We start from the raw sequence: 22,353 nt of genomic DNA, 5'->3' as shown, positions 1-22,353 counted from the left end.
AGGGTTAGGGGTTAGGGTTAGAGAATAGGGTTATGGGTTAGGGTTAGAGAATAGGGTTAGGGGTTAGGGTTAGAGAATAGGGTTTGGGGTTAGGGTTAGAGAATAGGGTTAGGGTTAGGGGTAGATAATAGGGTTAGGGTTAGAGAATAGGGTTAGGGTAGAGAATAGGGTTAGGGGTTAGGGGTAGAGAATAGGGTTACGGGTTAGGGGTAGAGAATAGGGTTAGGGGTTAGGGTTAGAGAATAGGGTTAGGGGTTAGGGTTTGGGGTAGGGGTTGGGGTAGGGGTTAGGGTAGGGGTTAGGGTTGGGGTAGGGGTTAGGGGTTGGGGTAGGGGTAGGGGTATGGGTTAGGGGTAGGGGTATGGGTTAGGGGTTGGGTTAGGGGTTAGGGGTTAGGGGTAGGGTTAGGTGTTAGGGGTTTTGGGGTAGGGTTGGGGTAGGGGTTAGGGGTTGGGGTTAGGGGTAGGGGTATGGGTTAGGGGTTGGGGTAGGGGTAGGGGTTAGGGGTAGGGGTAGGGGTAGGGGTATGGGTAGGGGTAGGGGTAGGGGTTAGGGGTATGGGTTAGGGGTAGGGGTATGGGTTAGGGGTTAGGGGTAGGGGTTAGGGGTAGGGGTAGGGGTAGGGGTATGGGTTAGGGGTTAGGGGTAGGGGTATGGGTTAGGGGTAGGGGTAGGGGTTAGGGTAGGGGTATGGGTTAGGGGTTAGGGGTTAGGGGTATGGGTTAGGGGTAGGGGTAGGGGTAGGGGTATGGGTTAGGGGGGGGCAGGGGTAGGGGTAGGGGTAGGGGTAGGGTTAGGGTTAGGGGTAGGGTTAGGGGTAGGGGTAGGGGTAGGGGTAGGGGTATGGGTTAGGGGTAGGGGTATGGGTTAGGGGTTAGGGGTTAGAGAATAGGAAAACAACATGAAAACACAAATGTGAAGGTATTCAGGTAACAAAGACATCAAAAGTAGTATGAACACCTAAAACAATGAGCACAACAACACAAGTGAAGAGCTAAGGCACTATAATCCTGAACCCAAGAGCAAGAAATATTCCCCAAATACATATTCCCAAAAGCACAGAAACAAACAACAGAACTGGTCTAGGAACAGTGCTATGGGACCAATAAATAGGATGAATGCAGAGGATTGAATTTCACTCCATCAAAGGGTCTACATTATTTATACCCCCCCCAAAACGACAATAAAAATGACCTTAACACTATAGATGAATGGGGTAGTAGCCACCTGCTAGATGACTGGAAACATGTACCCAGTAAGACATGAAATCCTACCCTTAAACCTTGACTAATATAGCCTCTTGTTGTCAGGGCAACACTGAGCCAGGCAGTAGTAGCGAGTGCTGAGATGGATAAGATAAGCTAGGAGGAGGTAACGAAGCGGTGATGGACACATACCAGTAATACCACTGACTACTAACCCAGACCACAATCATAAGCCTTATGCTTCAATGCAGTGCATTCACCCGATTCACCACTTTCTCATTCATTTACCTCAGTCTCAGAGTCAGTAAACTGGTACTGCTACGGAGTGGTAAGGTAGAGCAACAGAAAACAAAATCATAGTTATTCCAACACCACCCAGGCTACAACTTATAGCAGATAAGCATTCACACCATAACACCACATACAAAAAGAACACAGTCAGTCAGAAGGAACACGGTTCCGTGGAAGGTTATCCACTCCAACAAAGCAAACGGTCAAAAGCAACTAGTTAACACACTGAAAGACGAGGAAGAACCAGGTGTAAGAAGATTTAGGTGAAAATGACATCTAAAAATGGAAGCGATAAAAGCCAAATTCAGTGGATTACTCCCATTGAATCAGCAACATGCATTGCTGTTGTGAAAAGTAAAACAAGACGGTGGAAGGTAGCGGTGAGTTAATGTAACTGCCAAGAGCTTTAAGCAGCACACTAGTGGCTGAAACATGTCATGGATTACAGCAGCATCACACTAGTGGCTGAAACATGTCATGGATTACAGCAGCATCACACTAGTGGCTGAAACATGTCATGGATTACAGCAGCATCACACTAGTGGCTGAAACATGTCATGGATTAAAGCAGCATCACACTAGTGGCTGAAACATGTCATGGATTACAGCAGCATCACACTAGTGGCTGAAACATGTCATGGATTACAGCAGCATCACACTAGTGGCTGAAACATGTCATGGATTACAGCAGCATCACACTGAAACATGTCATGGATTAAAGCAGCATCACACTAGTGGCTGAAACATGTCATGGATTAAAGCAGCATCACACTGAAACATGTCATGGATTAAAGCAGCATCACACTGAAACATGTCATGGATTTCAGCAGCATCACACTAGTGCTGCATGTCATGGAAGTGAGCAGACTAGTGGCTGAAACATGTCAGAACAGTATCACACTAGTGGCTGAAACCTTTAAAGAGGATTGAAAGCATGAAAAAAAGGCATTAGAATGAGTAATAAAAGACCACGTGATCTGATCATGCTTTTATCAATCAAAAAGCTTCCAGCAGCTCCCATGATCAAATCAAGATGTTCACCGTTTTGATATAGGGCACTCGGAGATGTGTTCTAAATCAATTTAGCAATTTATGTCTGAATTCATCTTTAAAAAAATACAAAAAATATAATGTCTACAATATCTAATACCTGTATAACGTACTGGAAAGAGCACAGCAATAGTATAATGGGAAAAGGGAAACAACTTGTTTGATCTCCAATGCATTGTTTTTTTGTTGCACGACAGCCTACCATCAGATGTCATTATCTTACCTGGCCAAAGAAAGCCACTCTGAAGTAGGTTCCCAGCAGCCTCTTGCCCGTGTGCATGACCTCTGTCACTTTGATGTAGGCACGATGGAGGGTGTCATACAGGTGAGACAGTTTCTATGGAAATGAGAAACACACAAACACATTGATAAGAATCTGTGTCTTTATCCATGTTTGGGAGCCTTGAGACATTATCTTTGGGCACCATCACATAGACAGTGACATCAGCGGGAGTTGAGCTCCATGACATAGAGAGTGACATCAGCGGGAGTTGAGCTCCATGACATTGTTTTTTGTTGCAGAGCCTGACATCAGATGGAGTTGGGCCCCATGACATAGAGAGGACATCAGCGGGAGTTGGGCCCCATGACATAGAGAGGACATCAGCGGGAGTTGAGCTCCATGACATAGAGAGGGTCATACAGGTGAGACAGTTTCTATGGAAATGAGAAACACACAAACACATTGACATCAGCATTAGTTGGGCCCCATGACATAGAGAGTGACATCAGCGGGAGTTGAGCTCCATGACATAGAGAGTGACATCAGCGGGAGTTGAGCTCCATGACATAGAGAGTGACATCAGCGGGAGTTGGGCCCCATGACATAGAGAGTGACATCAGAGGCCCTGCAATATGCAACTTTTCAGGGGAGTCAGGAACATGCAGTCAGTCTGGAAAGCAAAGGCCAGCTTTTTCCAACAGAAATGTGCATCCTGTAGCTCTAACTCCAAAAAGTTTTGGGACACTGTAAAGTCCATGGGGAATAAGAGCACCTCCTCTCAGTTGCCCACTACACTGAGGCTAAGAAACACTGTAAAGTCCATGGAGAATAAGAGCACCTCCTCTCAGTTGCCCACTACACTAAGGCTAAGAAACACTGTAAAGTCCATGGAGAATAAGAGCACCTCCTCTCAGTTGCCCACTACACTGAGGCTAAGAAACACTGTAAAGTCCATGGAGAATAAGAGCACCTCCTCTCAGTTGCCCACTACACTGAGGCTAAGAAACACTGTAAAGTCCATGGAGAATAAGAGCACCTCCTCTCAGTTGCCCACTACACTGAGGCTAAGAAACACTGTAAAGTCCATGGAGAATAAGAGCACCTCCTCTCAGTTAACCACTACACTGAGGCTAAGAAACACTGTAAAGTCCATGGAGAATAAGAGCACCTCCTCTCAGTTGCCCACTACACTGAGGCTAAGAAACACTGTCACCACCGATAAATCTTAATCTAAATACTTATTTTCCATCATAATTTGCAAATAAATTCATTAAAAATCCTACAATGTGATTTTCAGATTTTTTTCTTCTCATTTTGTCTGTCATAGTTGAAGTGTATCTATGATGAAAATTACAGGCCTCTCTCATCTTTTTAAGTGGGAGAACTTGCACAATTGGTGGCTGACTAAATACTTTTTTACCCCAATGTATACCACCCACCACTGCGACCTGTATGCTCTAGTCGGCTGGCCCTCACTACATATTTGTCGCCAGACCCACTGGCTCCAGGTCATCTATAAGTCTACGCTAGGTAAAGCTCTGCCTTATCTCAGCTCACTGGTCACGATAACAACACCCACCCATAGCACGCGCTCCAGCAGGTATATCTCACTGGTCATCCCCAAGGCCAACACCTCTTTTGGCCGCCTTTCCTTCCAGTTCTCTGCTGCCAATGACGAACTGCAAAATTCGCTGAAGCTGGAGACTTATATTTCCCTCACTAACTTTAACATCAGCTATCTGAGCAGCTAACCGACCGCTACAGCTGTACATAGTCCATCTGTAAATAGCCCATCCAAACTACCTACCGCATCCCCATTTAGTTTTTATTTAGTTTTCTGCTCTTTTGCACACTAGTATTTCTACTTGCACATCACCATCTGCTCATCTATCACTCCAGTGTTAATTTGCTAAACTGTAATTACTTCGCTACTATGGCCTATTTATTGCCTTACCTCCTCACGCCATTTGCACACACTGTGTATAGACTCTTTTTTCTATTGTGTTAATGACTGTATGCTTGTTTATTCCATGTGTAACTCTGTGTTGTTGTTTGTGTCGCACTGCTTTGCTTTATCTTGGCCAGGTCGCAGTTGTAAATGAGAACTTGTTCTCAACTAGCCTACCTGGTTAAATAAAGGTGCATTTAAAAAAAATGACATAGAGAGTGACATCAGAGGGAGTTGAGCCCAATGATACAGACAATGACATCAGATAGAGTTGAGCCCCAGGACATAGAGAGTGACATCAGAGGGAGTTGATCCCCATGACATAGAGAGTGACATCAGATAGAGTTGAGCCCCATGACATAGTGACATCAGAGGGAGTTGAGCCCCATGACATAGAGAGTGACATCAGAGGGAGTTGAGCCCCATGACATAGAGAGTGACATCAGATAGAGTTGAGCCCCATGACATAGAGAGTGACATCAGAGGCTGCAGGTCTGCTGCTGTACCTCAAAATCCCTCCCCTGTTCGTAGATGGGGATGATGAGCTTGTAGACGTCTGAGATGAGCTCATAGCGCTCAGCCTTCCACAGGCCATCAGCACACTCTTCCAACAGCTCCATCAGGACATCCTGCATGGGAGAGAGGGACAGATAAAACACTGCTTTCATACCGTGTCCATGCGAAGATGATCTGGCTATGGATGACACACACACCATGGCTTAATTTCAAAGCTTTTATGAAGGTTAGTGCAAAAGTAGTGGAAGAGTTATGAATACTAAATACCTAATTGTCCTTGATGCAACACAAGCTAGTGTCCTTGATGCAACACAAGCTAGTGTCCTTGATGCAACACAAGTTAGTGTCCTTGATGCAACACAAGCTAGTGTCCTTGATGCAACACAAGCTAGTGTCCTTGATGCAACACAACATGAAGAGTTGTATAACTCCACTGACATTGTGTATAATGAGGATATGGGTGACCAAGAGATGAAAATGGGATTTAAAAGCAAATTTGTTCCACATGGCCTCTTAAAAGCTATTGAGCTGATAAGCTATGCTGTGTCATTTCGTTGTACTAAATTCAAGCAATAATTTGACGTGGAATTGGTTACATGTTGTTCTGTGAGCGTTTTTTTGCTTTACACGTTGTTGGATAGTGTGGAGCAGAGCTGATTCACTGATAACCAGGCATCTACCTTGTAGAGATGTTATCTCCATGAGACTGAAAACTCCACAATTTCAAATCAAATTGTATTTGTCACATGCGTTGAATACAACAGGTGTAGACTCTACTTACAAGACCTGAAATTCTTACTTACAAGCCCTTAACCAACAATGCAGTTTTAAGAAAAATGTAAATAATCAGGGAAGCCCTTTGATTAACGGTTGAGGAGTGCTGGAGAGAAGCCAAGGAGATAAACTGAGCATAAAAGAAGCTAATCCTGCTAAGGATTTACAGTATTTTCCCTGTAAAAAAATGTTTTTTTTATTGGGCAATGTTTAGATGACCCCTTTAGAAACGGAACCATTTTTACCACATTCTTGCCTGAGTATACCTTCTATACCTCTCATGCCGAAGACAAGCGGTAGTAGTGGTGTGCAGATATGGGTGGGCGTCTATTTTAATAAATCCATTGGGAATATACGCCATTGTTTAGGCAGGTCCTAAGAAGCATTCTAAGACAAATAGAAACAAGGCAAGCCACCTTTCATCTCTGTCCTAACTTCAATCCACTTCGTTAGGGAGCAGGCATTGGGTCTTACATTCATCATGATCCCCATAGAAAATAATAGCAATCCTATTTTCAGAAGCATGTGAGTCTTCTGTTCATATTTCACAACCTCCCCGGGCTTTTGGAGTTGCCTATATATACGATAGAGCAAAATAATAGGCCTGCACTTGATTTAGACTACATTATAGCATGCTAAATGTTTATGATCAGTGATAGATGAGCAAACGAATAGATGAGATACCATCTCCACTTATTTGCCCAGACAGAAACCAATTAAACCAAGTAGCCGATAAAGACGGAGATTCAGTGAAACAAAAGCACACTGATTGGTTATCAGACAAGTCAGTGAAGTCACAGGCTTTTGGTAGGGAGTAGGCCTATTGGCTACTCAGTGACTGAGTGAAAAGCTAAATAATCCACTTGTTAAACTACATAACATAGCAAAATGTTTTAATAAATGAGTCAACTAGACACAGTGGGGACCTGTCATTCAGGGCAGGTGGGGCAGAGCACCACCTGTTTCGAGCCCCACCTGTTTAGGGTTTGCTGCCTGTTTTGAATGTTATTTTAGCATTAATTTGTGTTACATATCAGTTTGCAAACAATGTAAAAAAAATATTTGACTGAATATTTATTTTATTTTACCTTTATTTTACTAGGCAAGTCAGTTAAGAACAAATTCTTATTTTCAATGACAGCCTAGGAACAGTTGGTTAACTGCCTGTTCAGGGGCAGAACGACAGATTTTGTACCTTGTCAGCTTGGGGATTTGAACTTGCAACCTTTCGGTTACTAGTCCAATGCTCTAACCACTAGGCTACCCTGCCTCCCCAATAAATAAAGCTGAATAAAGCTGCATACAAGCATGATTGTCACGTTCTGACCTTTATTTCCTTTGTTTTGTATTTATTTAGTATGGTCAGGGCGTGAGTTGGGTGGGCAGTCTATGTTTGTTTTTCTATGTTTTGGGGTATTTCTATGTTTCGGCCTAGTATGGTTCTCAATCAGAGGCAGGTGTCATTAGTTGTCTCTGATTGAGAATCATACTTAGGTAGCCTGGGTTGCACTGTTTGTTTGTGGGTGATTGTCTATGTTGATGGCTTGTTTCAGCGCAGCTCGCATTAGCTTCACAGTTGTTTACATTACATTTAAGTCATTTAGCAGACGCTCTTATCCAGAGCGACTTACAAATTGGTGCATTCACCTTGTTATTTTGTTTACTGTTTTTGTATAGTGTTTCAGTGTTCAGTTCTTTCTTTAATTAAACATTCAACATATCACGCTGCATTTTGGTCCTCCGATCCTTCTCGCCTCTCCTCTTCAGATGAAGAGGAGGACGACCGGGACAATGATCTCTTTATTGCTTTCTTGAGTACTACAGCTTCAAAATGCAGGTGTTTCAGGCCAGCTCAGTGCTTCCTGTGGTGGAGGGGCAGCCAGCGGAAAAAATCCTCTTTAGTTGTGCCGTGATTGGCTCAGTGTTCTGTCACTCATGAGGACACTATGTCACCGCAGAATCTACAGGGAAAGTTAGGCAGTTCAAGCCCCCTGGGGGCTGCCATAAATTTACATTAGAAGTGCCCATCCAAGAAAGCTCAAGGTCATTGGCCACAGATAAAATGATGTCAAATCACGTTATATCTACCGCTAGCAAGCTAGACAAGCAAGACAAGCAGTAATCATGAATCAAGTCGATAATCTACTGGAAAATCCTTTTCAATCGTTGTCATATGACGAGAAATTATAGATCAAACATATCGGTGCTCATCAGCCATTGGACATAAACATTACACAACAAGTCGGAAATCGCAAATTCAACAATGAGTGGTTTGGAAGGAATCAGTGGCTAACTGCAAGCGTTGCGAAGCAATCACTAGTCTGCTATTGAGTGGAGTGGGTGTGTGGTCCAAGTCTGGGTTTAAGGGTCTCTTTTCCCATCTTAAAAGGATCAACATTCAACACCATGGGCCAGAAAAGGTTGAATACATTGGCCATGCTGTCAAAACAGCATGACTTCTGCTGCGTTGAAAACAACTGGAAACTCAGACCTGGGAAATCTCAGACTTCAGTGAGTTCAAGACAACTGTGTAATCTGAAAAAACTAGCTCCGACTGGGAAAATATGTTTTGAAAGGTCATCCAATTCGGAATTACAAGTCTCTTTTTAGAGCTCCGACTTGAAGATCACTGACGTCATGATTCAACCATGTTTTTTTATGAGTTCCCAATGGTCTTCAAAGCACCATAAATCCAGAGAATGCCAAACATTGATGACAAAGTCTGATGACAAAATTTGCCCACAAGAAGGACCGCCGCGCCACCTTCCTGTTCAAGTGAGCACAGTCCAAAAACGTATTGTATGTTGCTGCATAAATGATGTAATGTGGCAGGGAGATATGTATACTGTAGCTAAGAAAGTAATACTAAGTGTATGTTGTGTAGTAAGCTGTTAGTAGCCCATGTGCCTCACCCCAATAATTTGGTCCCTTTCCCCCTCTCAACTTGGCCTACTGTTCTGATTTGGTGGTGCACATGTAGCCTATAACCTGTTTTAGAGAAATGTCATCATTGAATATTGTAAGAGCTTCATTGTCTGCTTATATGCCCCCTTTATTTATCCTACAATTCTGACTTGGTGTACAGGGAGATCACTAAGAACTGCCCATGACCTGAATTCTGTCGCTGTACATTTCAAAAGTGCAAAACAAATAGTGATATTGACTACGTTCTTCCTAGCTCGCTCATTAATATCTTAAGCCTCTTATCAAATCAAATTTCAAATCAAATTTATTCATATAGCCCTTCGTACATCAGCTGATATCTCAAAGTGCTGTACAGAAACCCAGCCTAAAACCCCAAACAGCAAACAATGCAGGTGTAAAAGCACGGTGGCTAGGAAAAACTCCCTAGAAAGGCCAAAACCTAGGAAGAAACCTAGAGAGGAACCGGGCTATGTGGGGTGGCCAGTCCTCTTCTGGCTGTGCCGGGTAGAGATTATAACAGAACATGGCCAAGATGTTCAAATGTTCATAAATGACCAGCATGGTCAAATAATAATAAGGCAGAACAGTTGAAACTGGAGCAGCAGCACAGTCAGATGGACTGGGGACAGCAAGGAGCCATCTTATCCGCTCGTTGTCCCCTTATGCCATAGTTAGTACATCTCAATTGTCAGTAGAAACCACATTTGTTTAAGCAAGTCAGCCATATCAGCTATGTTTGTTTTAAAGGCAGTAAATGAGGCTGAATGAACTGTTTCACTGCCAGACAAGGCTCTGCTGATAGCCAGGTGTAGCAGTAGTAAGGTGTTGGGACAGCTTTATGTTGGCCCTAACAGTTTGTGGGCACTGTTTGTCACCGTTATAGTGCAATTAGTGTATTAATGTAAAAAAAAATTGAGTTTGCTCCACCAAGATTTACATCCTGAAATCACCACTGAACATGGCTAAGAATAGGTTTATCAGCATAGAGTGCACCACATCATCCCATGGAATCCCTCAAGGCTTGACACAGCAGAAATATCACAGAAATATTCTAGTATCTACACACCACCTTCTACAGTCAAACAAAATATACCTTTTATAGGCTCATGTGCAGTATCATGCTCATGAGATGGTGTGTACTGTGTGTGTGGGACTGCAATAATGAGATGGTGTGTACTGTATGTGTGGGACTGCAATAATGAGATGGTGTGTACTGTGTGTGTGGGACTGCAATAATGAGATGGTGTGTACTGTATGTGTGTGTGTGTGTGTGTGTGCGTCCGTTTCAGAGTGTTTCGAGAGTCGAGCAAGAGTCGTTCACAGCAGTCGGAGTCGACTCCAAAGGCCCTGGAGTCAGTCGTGCACCGCTGAAGAGAAGTGATATGCCTTGCAAAGTTTAGAACCGGCAGGAGGAAGGTTAATGGGCACTGCCTAGCAACCATCAAGAGTTTAGAACCAGCAGGAGGATGGTTAATGGGCACTGCCTAGCAACCATCAAGAGTTTAGAACCGGCAGGAGGATGGTTAATGGGCACTGCCTAGCAACCATCAAGAGTTTAGAACCGGCAGGAGGATGGTTAATGGGCACTGCCTAGCAACCATCAAGAGTTTAGAACCGGCAGGAGGATGGTTAATGGGCACTGCCTAGCAACCATCAAGAGTTTTAAGATCGTAGTGCCGCCTCATCATTATGGCTACGTTTCATACGAAGCCGTGGACAGAACTTTGACGAAATGATTACTAGGTTGTTAGGTGGAAATAAAAGTTTTGGCTTTGATACTGGCAATAGTTGGTGGTATGATAAAGTTGGCGGTATGATAAAGTTGGCGGTATGATAAAGTTCATGGTATGATAAAGTTAACGGTATGATAAAGTTGGTGGTATGATAAAGTTGGCGGTATGATAAAGTTGGTGGTATGATAAAGTTGGTGGTATGATGAAGTTGGTGGTATGATGAAGTTGGTGGTATGATGAAGTTGGTGGTATGATGAAGTTGGTGGTATGATGAAGTTGGTGGTATGATGAAGTTGATGGTATGATGAAGTTGGCAGAAAAACGTCTTGGTGTGTAATGGATATAAGACATATGAATGCCCGCACAAAAAGGAACAAGCACCAAAACTCATTAGTTGACCTAGCAGCTGGGTTTTAGTCTCTCACCTCGTTGAAGTGGACATCCTGCATGCCCACATCCTCCATCATGGATACCTCCTCATCAATGTTGGGGGTGACCACTCGGAAAGCTGAGCAGCCCTGCTTGAACATGCCTACGGACCGTTAAGGAGATGGGGACCATCATCAATAAACCAAATAGACAGATGTTTTCTTATTTCTGTGGCCTATTAGACAGGTTCTACATTAAGGGGAAAATATGATTTCACTCAGAACATTCTGTCATGTACAAACAGGCAAAAGGTCAACGTTTGAGAACTGCTCTCTCATATAGTGTGCTATGATTGGACCTGCTGAGGTGATTAACCCTCTGGTGTTAAGAAGTAAAGAACACGTGTGAACCAACACTGAAACACAGATTACATAACCAAATCACAAATCTGGGATTGCCTGTATCAAGCGTTAGAGTACTGATTTAGGATCAGTTTTGCATCTTTAGATCACATTGAATAAGAACAAATGGACAGGGAGAACCTGATTCTAGATCAGCACTCCTACTCTGAGACGCAAGAACGACAGATTACATAGAAATATGTGCAAATATGCACAGTATAGTATTGGACTACGTATTAATAACAAAACGAATAACTACCAACCATTTCATTAAAATCACATCACGCTGACCATTTAATTAACCCCTTGTGAAGTCTGGAAAAAGAGAAAATGGCACCACCAAGTGGCAATAATGAGCAACATACTGCACCTTTCCTCCGGAGATACTCGGCCACCAGTGCTGCCACGTGCACATAACACATGGCTGCCTGTGAACAACAGAGAACATCACAGATACATCAGTATGTTTGACTAGCCAGTCACATGACTTGAATTCATCATATTACATAATCACACTCCACATAGAGATTCTACCATAATCCACTCCTTAAATAACTACACCTCAAAATAACATGCATCCCTCTGGCATAGGCCCATCCACTTATACTTATACACTGTGACCCCTAGCCTGACCCCTAGCCTGGTGCCGATCTCGGGACAGGTCTCCATTCTTCACACTCTGACCCCTAGCCTGGTACAGGTCTCCATTCTTCCCACTCTGACCACTAGCCTGGTACAGACCTCGGACAGGTCACCATTCTTCACACTCTGACCACTAGCCTGGTACAGACCTCAGACAGGTCTCCATTCTTCACACTCTGACCCCTAGCCTGGTACAGACCTCGGACAGGTCACCATTCTTCACACTCTGACCCCTAGCCTGGTACAGACCTCAGACAGGTCTCCATTCTTCACACTCTGACCCCTAGCCTGGTACAGACCTCAGACAGGTCACCATTCTTCACACTCTGACCCCTAGCCTGGTACAGACCTCGGACAGGTCTCCATTCTTCACACTCTGACCACTAGCCTGGTACAGACCTCGGACAGGTCTCCATTCTTCACACTCTGACCACTAGCCTGGTACAGACCTCGGAAGGGTCTCCATTCTTCACACTCTGACCCCTAGCCTGATACAGACCTCGGACAGGTCTCCATTCTTCACACTCTGACCACCTAGCCTGGTACAGACCTCGGACAGGTCACCATTCTTCACACTCTGACCACTAGCCTGGTACAGACCTCAGACAGGTCTCCATTCTTCACATGGATGCGGGCCATGCTATCCAGCCAGGTCTTGCGGAGCTCGGGCGTGCTGGCGTAGGACTTGGCTAGGCTGTACTGCAGATCCACCAGCATCTCCGGGTCCCTCTCATGCTCCTTCATCTGAGCCGTGGCCATCAGGACCGTCCGGATCCGCTTGGTCAGGTCCTTCACATCTGACGGGAAGGCTGTGTTCTGTACAGGACAATAAACAGGAAGAGTAAAGACCAGATTATTAATGCGGTCCGATGGTAACATGGAGTTTCAATGAGAATAGAGCATCCATTGGGTTCTGACCTTGATTGTCTTGTCCCCGTTGGCACAGTTGTTGATGATGGACAAGGACTGCTGGAAGCGGGTTCCTCCGATACCAATGACGTCAGCAATCAGCTGACTGACGGCGATCACCACCTGAGCGAGATGGCGGAAGTTGCACGCGTCTATAACACACTACTCCCATAACTATCACGTCATAAACACACTACTCCCATAACCATCACGTCATAAACACACTACTCCCATAACCATCACGTCATAAACACACTACTCCCATAACCATCATGTCAATAACAAACTACTCCCATAACTATCACGTCTATAACACACTACTCCCCTAACCATCACGTCAATGACACACTACTCTCATAACCATCACGTCATAAACACACTACTCCCATAACCATCACGTCACACTAAAACATCACTACACACTCCCCATAACCATCACGTCACACTACTCCCATAACCATCACGTCACTACTCCCATAACCATCACGTCAATAACACACTACTCCCATAACCATCACGTCTATAACACACTACTCCCATAACCATCACGTCTAACCATCACGTCAATAACAACACACTACTCCCATAACCATCACGTCAATAACACACTACTCCCATAACCATCACGTCAAACACACTAACTCTCCCATAACCATCACGTCAATAACCCCATAACCATCACGTCATAACACACTACTCCCATAACCATCACGTCTATAACACACTACTCCCATAACCATCACGTCATAAACACACTACATAACACACTAACACCCCATCACGTCAATAAATACCATAACCATCACGTCTATAACACACTACTCCCATAACCATCACGTCAATAACACACTACTCCCATAACCATCACGTCAATAACACACTACTCCCATAACCATCACGTCTATAACTCATAACCATCACTCTATAACACACTACCCCATAACCATCACGTCAATAACACACTACTCCCATAACCATCACGTCTATAACACACTACTCCCATAACCATCAGGTCAATAACACACTACTCCCATAACCATCAGGTCAATAACACACTACTCCCATAACCATCAGGTCAATAACACACTACTCCCATAACCATCACGTCTATAACACACTACTCCCATAACCATCACGTCTATAACACACTACTCCCATAACCATCATAACCATCCATCGTCTATAACACACTACTCCCATAACCATCAATAACACACTCAATAACACACTACTCCCATAACCATCATGTCTATAACACACTACTCCCATAACCATCACGTCTATAACACACCATCACGTCTATAACACACTACTCCCATAACCATCACGTCTATAACACACTACTCCCATAACCATCACGTCTATAACACACTACTCCCATAACCATCACGTCAATAACACACTACTCCCATAACCATCACGTCTATAACACACTACTCCCATAACCATCAGGTCAATAACACACTACTCCCATAACCATCAGGTCAATAACACACTACTCCCATAACCATCACGTCAATAACACACTACTCCCATAACCATCACGTCAATAACACACTACTCCCATAACCATCACGTCAATAACACACTACTAACCATCCCATAACCATCACGTCTATAACACACTACTCCCATAACCATCAGGTCAATAACAAACTACTCCCATAACCATCACGTCAATAACACACTACTCCCATAACCATCACGTCAATAACACACTACTCCCATAACCATCACGTCAATAACACACTACTCCCATAACCATCACGTCAATAACACACTACTCCCATAACCATCACGTCAATAACACACTACTCCCATAACCATCAGGTCAATAACAAACTACTCCCATAACCATCACGTCTATAACACACTACTCCCATAACCATCACGTCAATAACACACTACTCCCATAACCATCACGTCAATAACACACTACTCCCATAACCATCACGTCTATAACACACTACTCCCATAACCATCACGTCAATAACACACTACTCCCATAACCATCACGTCTATAACACACTACTCCCATAACCATCACGTCTATAACATACTACTCCCATAACCATCAGACAAACCACTCTTTAGGAGAGTTCCATAGACTGTTCTTCTACATAGAAACGTTCTGAGGAGACAAATGGATCAGCATGTAGAGGGTAACCCCCCCCTCTCACTCACTCACTCACTCACTCACTCACTCACTCACTCACTCACTCACTCACTCACTCACTCACTCACTCACTCACTCACTCACTCACTCACTCACTCACTCACTCACTCACTCACTCACTCACTCACTCACTCTTTCTCACCTGTAGGTGAGTGCGGACGAAGGACTTGCGTCCTGTGTAGTCAAAGTTACTCTTCATGAGGAAGTAGAGGAGGTGGGCGGCGTCGCTGCGGATGGAGCTCAGCTTCGAGTTACAGCACTTCAGGATCTCGTAGCAGAACGAAGCACACATGTCCGCTCGGCCCTCGAAGAAGGTGCAGGGGAACTGGAAACAGACACACAGTGATGATTAGATAGTCGGCACGGTTAAGAGAGGGAGAGAAAAACACTTGACTACTGTGAACTGTTAAGAACCAATGGCCTCCTCACCTTGTAGATGAAGGTGCGCAGCGAGGTGAAGACCTGCTTGAGGGCTGTCTCCGATTGGTTGATTTGTAGGAAGCAGAGGTGCACCTCAAACACCTTCTTCATGAGCGGGTTGTGGCCATGGTCCGAACAGAGTTGGGCCTGACAACATACGAGGACAGACAGTCAGCAACTTCAAAAGCCAGAGATTGACACTAACAGAAAACATCAAGTAAGAAGTAGAAAAAGGATGAAATATCAAATGAAATCACCAACAACATAGATCAAATGCATGTATGTAGACAAGCAGGAGGGGGTTCTTGTCAATGATTGGTAAGGCAAAGCTGAAGAGGGAGTTTCGAAGTTTCTTAGATAACATAATCACATAACAAACAAGGAAGGTGGTGCGTTTTACATGTTGAGGATCACTTATTATAGCAGTTAGGAGTGTACCTTGAATCCCATGATGAAGATGCTGAGAGTGTCCAGCACGGTGAGGCAGACCTCGGTGGCGATGTTAGCCTCCAGAACCGATTGGTTCAGCACGTCAGCATCAGAGTGGCTATAGGCTGCAGAGGACACACACCACACTGCTGGAGCTCTCTCACATCACCCCTACAATACACTCCTGTACTGCTCTGGTTGCATCTCAAACGGCACCCTAATCTCTATTTAGTGCACTACTTCTTTTTTTTACCAGGGCGCATAGGGCTTTGTTCAAAAGTAGTGCACCATATAGGGAATAGGGTGCCATTTGGGATGACTCTGAGTCAGGGCTGCATAGATGCCCTCTTGTGAGTAATCATTACAATACAGTCTGAAAGAATAGCTATTATTAGTATCAAGGCAAAAATAAACTGCTTAATAGGAGGAAATAATATTCAGTTGAGTTGAAAACAAACACATTTAACTTCAGAGGTTTGAATACAATGATGAAGGGAACAGAAATGAACAGTTCAGAGGGAACAGAGGGTTTAAAAGGGCTCATTCTCAGCTAAAATGGCATGCTCTTAATTCAACCAGATGAACAGAGCTAATAGTCTGTAAGCTGTCTGTCGTTGACCTGATACATTCTTACCATGGTCTACAGATATTCCAAGAACACTTGAAATCTTTCTTACACTGAAAACACAAAGAAATTCACTTCATTAAAAGGGAATCAAGTAAGATACTTGCTATAGAGCTGAATCTCTTTTGCTTTTGGTGAAGTCAATACAACGGTTACAGCAGTGAATCTTGGTCCTGATTAAAACCATCCCTTCAACACATATCCCGTGGCGACTGGATATGTGTTGACCCCCGAGGGGTCATATACCTTCTAGGATAAAACCCTTCACGTTTGTTCACTCAAAACCACCACATCCATGGAGAAATGGCTCAGGAACGGCTGACTTTGGACGTGGGTGTGGCACACATGATGATGATGATGGTGATGATGAGGTGACTGACTACAGAGGGAGGGGCCTATGGTTAAGAGGCGGATGATTGGGGACACTTACTGTGGTTAAAAGTGTATGAGTTATCCAGGCTGTTGAGTTGCTGTAAGCGGGCATGCATCATTCCCGCCCTGTTACGGGACACAGGCAAAGTCTGAGACTTCCGCTCATGTGCTGCTATGGGTCCCACCCCTTCCTGGCTCCTGATGAGGAAACAGGAAACTGTTAGACAACTGGCCCACTACCCGCAGGACCAGGGTTAGTCAAGCAGGTTAGAATGGATATCACACATACCAGGGCCAGGGTTAGTCTAGCAGGTTAGAATGGATATTTACACATACCTAACTATTCTATTGATCATAAAATAGAAGGAAATACTGTATAGCCTGGTAGCCAGATCAGTTCCTGTTTAAGGTTGTCTGAATCATAAACTGTCTCCCAGGCTAGAAATAGGGCCAAAGAGAAAATAAAGTCCATAGGAATGTCTGCTTTAGGTATGTTAGGAGCATTTTGAGGCTAATTTGACACACGACCATTCTTTCTACACTGGGTGTACAAAACATTAGGAACACCTTCCTAATATTGAGATGCACCCCCTTTTGTCCTCAAAACTGTCTCAATTCGTCAGGGCATGGACTCTACAAGGTGTCCAAAGTGTTCCACAGGGATGCTGGCCCATTGTTGACTCCAATGCTTCCCACAGTTGTCAAGTTGTCTGGATGTCCTTTAGGTGGTGGAACATTCTTGATACACACAGGAAACTGTTGAGTGTGAAAAACCAAGCAGCATTGCCGTTCTTGACACAAACCGGTGCGCCTGGCTCCTACTACCATACCCTGTTCAAAGACAGTTAAATCTTTTGTCTTGCCAATTCACCCTCTGAATGGCACACATACACAATCCCTGTCTCAATTGCCACAAGGCTTAAAAATCCTCCTTTAACCTGTCTCCTCCACTTCATCAACACTGATAGGAAGTAGATTTAACAAGGGATCATAGCTTTCACCTGAACAGTCGATGTCATGGAAAGAGCAAGTGTTCTTAATGTTTTGTGCATTCAGTGTATTTCTGATCATCTAAACAATCTTGATTCAGTGTTGATAAGTCCGCTTGTGAGGTGATCCAGAGAAGCAGACATTACTAGAGCAGCACTAATAGCAGTTAGTAGCAGCAGAAGACAACTCATGCACGTGACTATGAAAGAGACACAGTAGACGGTGAAGCTCACGGCAGGTTATAGTTGTGTGGTGCAATTACATGGCCAATCAAAGTGGTGTGGCGTTATAAAACGACCAATCAGAAAAGAGAGAAGAAAACATGCTTTTAGTATAGGAGAGTTAATTCCATTTGTAGTCTTACCCAAGCAGGAGGGGGCAGGAGCCATGTTTGTTTAATTTACTATATTAAACTTGCCAGCATTAAAGTAAACAGATAAACAGACAGTGGTGATGGTCAGAGAGATAGGAGAGCCATCAGGACAGAGCTCTCACAGAGAAAGTGTGTGCCAGAGTCCAGTCCAAAGGTAAATATGAGCGTACTGGGTGGTGTGTGGTATATATTCTGTCGTGTTTGAGGGCTTTACTTTACATACAACGGTAATACAACTCAACAAACCAAGCCACACACGGGTAATATTTTAGACCTATCACTAACGACATCAAGCAATGGTTGTGTCATTCAAACGATCTCAGATGCTACTAGAAAACATTCATGGCATCTTCAGTAGATATGGAACAGCTTGTGGTGTACAATCACGTTAAAATGGCTTGGACAATATTCACACTGACATTAAAACAGCAACATTTTCAACACGATAACTATCAACAAATGGTGTATTAATGAAGTCATTTAGTCTCATCTACAGGTTTTTACATAAAAGCTTCAATTTAACCTTTCGGACAACAACATTACCTTGCGATGCATCTCTTTCCTATATATCTGAATTGATGGAGACACACTCTGGAGACAAAAAGCATTAGACTCATTGTTACTCATTGCGGCTAATAAAAAGATGCTTAAACATACTCAATCTATACAGTAAAATGGTATAAAGTAGCATGGGGACAATGACAAGGTTAAGCTGACAGTCCGATGCTTACTCTACGAGAGTGAAGAAGTCCATGAGCTCAGTAGACGAGGCCTTGTTCCAGTAGGTAAACAGAGCATCTGAACGAAGGAGAGGCGAAGGGTTATAAGCGTGTCCTACATGGTCCCCTGTATCCTAAAGTACCCTTGTTAAACAAAAGTAGTGCACGAAATAGGGAATAGGGTGTCATTTAGGACACAGTCCTGAGGAAAACTACTGGCTGTAGGAATACACAGTTCACTAAGGATATCCCTCCCCCAAAAGAATCAAATTCAAAATCAAATGCTTGAGTAGAGAGCGGTGAAGTCTTACCCTCAGACATGCTCTTGAGGACGTGGAGGAAGCACATGAGCAGGCTCTTGATCTCAGCCTGGTCCAGCTTGTCACAACGCAGCAGGCTGCCGCTCAGAGCTGCCGCTGGCTGGCTCTGAGGGAGGTCAGAGATCAGCTAAATTACACTACAACACTCGCTACTGACAACCTGTGGTACTGCTCTATTCAGAACAGTAATGCTATTGGGAGATTTGTGCTTGTTGTTCAAATGTATCATGTTGTTGTTCTTAATGTATGGTCATCTGTACATGTTTTATAAGGCAAACAGGGTAGGAAAAAATAAGATACTAAAGAAATTTGAATGCTGATTTCTGTACCTTAAACGTTAGTATTACATGATCAGTTCAATGATAGACTCAAGTACCTTCAGTACATCTATTTATAATAATAATATATGCCATTTAGAAGACGCTTTTATCCAAAGCGACTTACAGTCATGTGTGCATAAAGTACCAGGGGAACCCACTTCAGTACATCTCTATTTATTTCTGATGATGTAATACATCTAAATACTACCTTCAGTACATCTATTTCTGATGATGTAATACTAAAGTACCTTCAGTACATCTATTTCTGATGATGTAATACTGAAGTACCTTCAGTACATCTATTTCTGATGATGTAATACTGAAGTACCTTCAGTACATCTATTTCTGATGATGTAATACTAAAGTAATGTGTAATGGCTGGCATCTATCTCCTATACATTTACATTCATATGATGCACTCAGAAGTAGGTAAGCCTACTGTAATGGCTGGCAGCAAGCACAGGGTACTCATGGTGCCTAACTGACTAATGGAGTCAGTCACTCAGGCCCTTCTGGGCTCTAGATGCGGGGGAGATTGTCAGATCAGTTGTACGTGCAGGGCTTAATCACTATCCAAGCTGGGACAGAGAGCAGGAATCAGGAATCAACAAAGCACTCTCCAAGCCGGGACAGAGAGCATGAAGCGGGTATCAACAAAGCACTCTCCAAGCTGGGACAGAGAGCAGGAAGCGGGTATCAACAAAGCACTCTCCAAGCTGGGACAGAGAGCAGGAAGCAGGAATCAACAAAGCACTCTCCAAGCCGGGACAGAGAGCAGGAAGCAGGAATCAACAAAGCACTCTCCAAGCTGGGACAGAGAGCATGAAGCAGGAATCAACAAAGCACTCTCCAAGCCGGGACAGAGAGCATGAAGCAGGAATCAACAAAGCACTCTCCAAGCCGGGACAGAGAGCATGAAGCAGGAATCAACAAAGCACTCTCCAAGCCGGGACAGAGAGCAGGAAGCAGGAATCAACAAAGCACTCTCCAAGCCGGGACAGAGAGCAGGAAGCAGGAATCAACAAAGCACTCTCCAAGCCGAGACAGAGAGCAGGAAGCAGGAATCAACAAAGCACTCTCCAAGCCGGGACAGAGAGCAGGAAGCAGGAATCAACAAAGCACTCTCCTGGGGCTTGGTTGGGTTGTGTATCGGAGGATGCATGACCTTCAACCTTTGTCTCTCCCGAGCCCGTACGGGAGCTGTAGCGATGAGACAAGATAGTAGCTACTAAACAATTGGATACCACGAAATTGGTGAGAAAACGGGGTAAAAAATAAAATAAATGTAAAAAAAACAAAAAAAAACAAAGCACTCTCCAAGCCGGGACAGAGAGCAGGAAGCAGTGGAGTAGCAGATCTACCGTAGCGTGGGAAAATACAGCGTCTTCCTTTACCAGCGGTGAGTTAGTGTAGACCAGAGCTAACAGACTGAAGCCATATCTTGTTGACAGAGATAGTTAGCGGCTAAACTTAGCTGCCATATTCACTGATTATACCAAACATTAGGAACACCTTCCTAATATTGAGTTATACCTCCACCCTTTTGCCCTCAGAACAGCCTTCATTCGTTGGCGCATGGACTCTACAAGGTGTCGAAATATTTCCACGGGGACACTGGCCCATGTTGACTCCACTGCTTCCGACTATTGTGTCAAGTTAGTTGAATGTCCTTTGGGTGGTGGACCATTTTTGATACAGACAGGAACCTTTTGAGCATGAAAACCCCAGCAGCGTTGCAGTTCTTGACATAAAGTCATGCGCCTGGCACCTACTACCAAACCCCATTCAAATGCACTTAAATATTTTGTCTTGCCCATTCATCCTCTGAATGGCACACATACACATTCCATGTCTACAATTTTCTTAAGGCTTATAAATCCTCCTGTAACCTGCCTCCTCACCTTCATCTATACTGATTGAAGAGGATGTAATAAGTGACATCAATTAGAGATCAATGCTTTCCCCTGGATCCACCTGGTCAGTCTATGCCATGAAAAGAGCATGTGTCCGTAATGTTCAGTACACCCAGTCTGAAAACTTAACACAATAGGTGATCATTTTCACAAATGATTTATGAAAGAGAGTCTATATCGTAGATGGATGTCAATCGTGGCTTAAAAATGAAGCAGATATTACATTGTCTTTCTTTCCCTTTCTGACTAACTGTCTCCTCAGACTATCATTCATGAAGAAAACGGTGAAAAGAACAGACAGAAACATAACACAAAGAAAGAGGACCTCCTCAGTACATACTGTACAGGGCTTGTGACGGTCACCGTGGTCACCGTTATAACCAATCAAATGTTCTCCTTTTCCTCAGCTCCTGACGGCATATGTCTATGTGTGCTTTCTGCATGGAGGAGGAAGGGTGTTGCCTAGGCTACCACGAAAACTTGTTCTCAAACAACGCCTGTCTTGTTTCAGCAAGGAGCAACAACGTTTCATTGTGTTGTTGAGAATCCGTAAACGGTAACCGTGCCAGCCCTAAGTTCTAGAGTTCTGAGAACAATCCTCTATAACTCTTACAGCTAAAAGAGTCACACGGCGCACATGAGGGAGATCAGAAATGAAGAGACTCCAGCCAGGTTGCATGCTTCAGTGTCACTCCTACAGAAAACCAGAA

The 22,353-nt window shown here is 43.9% G+C and overlaps 1 protein-coding gene across 13 annotated transcripts in view; it reads right to left on the bottom strand.

The window, feature by feature from the left end:
- Positions 1-22,353, bottom strand: part of LOC123996368 (dedicator of cytokinesis protein 9-like) — a 189,373-nt gene that overhangs the window by 5,589 nt on the left and 161,431 nt on the right. For 5 of the 13 annotated variants that reach the window (XM_046302578.1, XM_046306476.1, XM_046300121.1 and 2 more), the window contains exons 35-48: positions 19,402-19,516; positions 19,103-19,169; positions 18,915-18,962; positions 17,067-17,206; positions 16,021-16,136; positions 15,592-15,729; positions 15,305-15,487; positions 12,996-13,109; positions 12,678-12,893; positions 11,806-11,863; positions 11,091-11,197; positions 5,224-5,346; positions 2,770-2,883; positions 1,494-1,523 (exon numbers count right to left, since the gene is read on the bottom strand). In XM_046302578.1, coding sequence (XP_046158534.1) covers positions 1,494-1,523; positions 2,770-2,883; positions 5,224-5,346; positions 11,091-11,197; positions 11,806-11,863; positions 12,678-12,893; positions 12,996-13,109; positions 15,305-15,487; positions 15,592-15,729; positions 16,021-16,136; positions 17,067-17,206; positions 18,915-18,962; positions 19,103-19,169; positions 19,402-19,516 — 1,569 coding nt within the window. Of the gene's footprint in view, positions 1-1,493; positions 1,524-2,769; positions 2,884-5,223; positions 5,347-11,090; positions 11,198-11,805; positions 11,864-12,677; positions 12,894-12,995; positions 13,110-15,304; positions 15,488-15,591; positions 15,730-16,020; positions 16,137-16,645; positions 16,690-17,066; positions 17,207-18,914; positions 18,963-19,102; positions 19,170-19,401; positions 19,517-22,353 lie in introns of all 13 variants that reach the window. The other 8 variants (XM_046309542.1, XM_046304090.1, XM_046307948.1 and 5 more) reach the window with 5 other exon arrangements.

The sequence above is a fragment of the Oncorhynchus gorbuscha genome, linkage group LG01 (genome assembly GCF_021184085.1).
Source record: "Oncorhynchus gorbuscha isolate QuinsamMale2020 ecotype Even-year linkage group LG01, OgorEven_v1.0, whole genome shotgun sequence".
Lineage (NCBI taxonomy): Eukaryota > Metazoa > Chordata > Actinopteri > Salmoniformes > Salmonidae > Oncorhynchus > Oncorhynchus gorbuscha.
The sequence above is the reverse complement of the archived record's forward strand: the minus strand, read 5'-3'. Positions and strand labels throughout refer to the sequence as shown.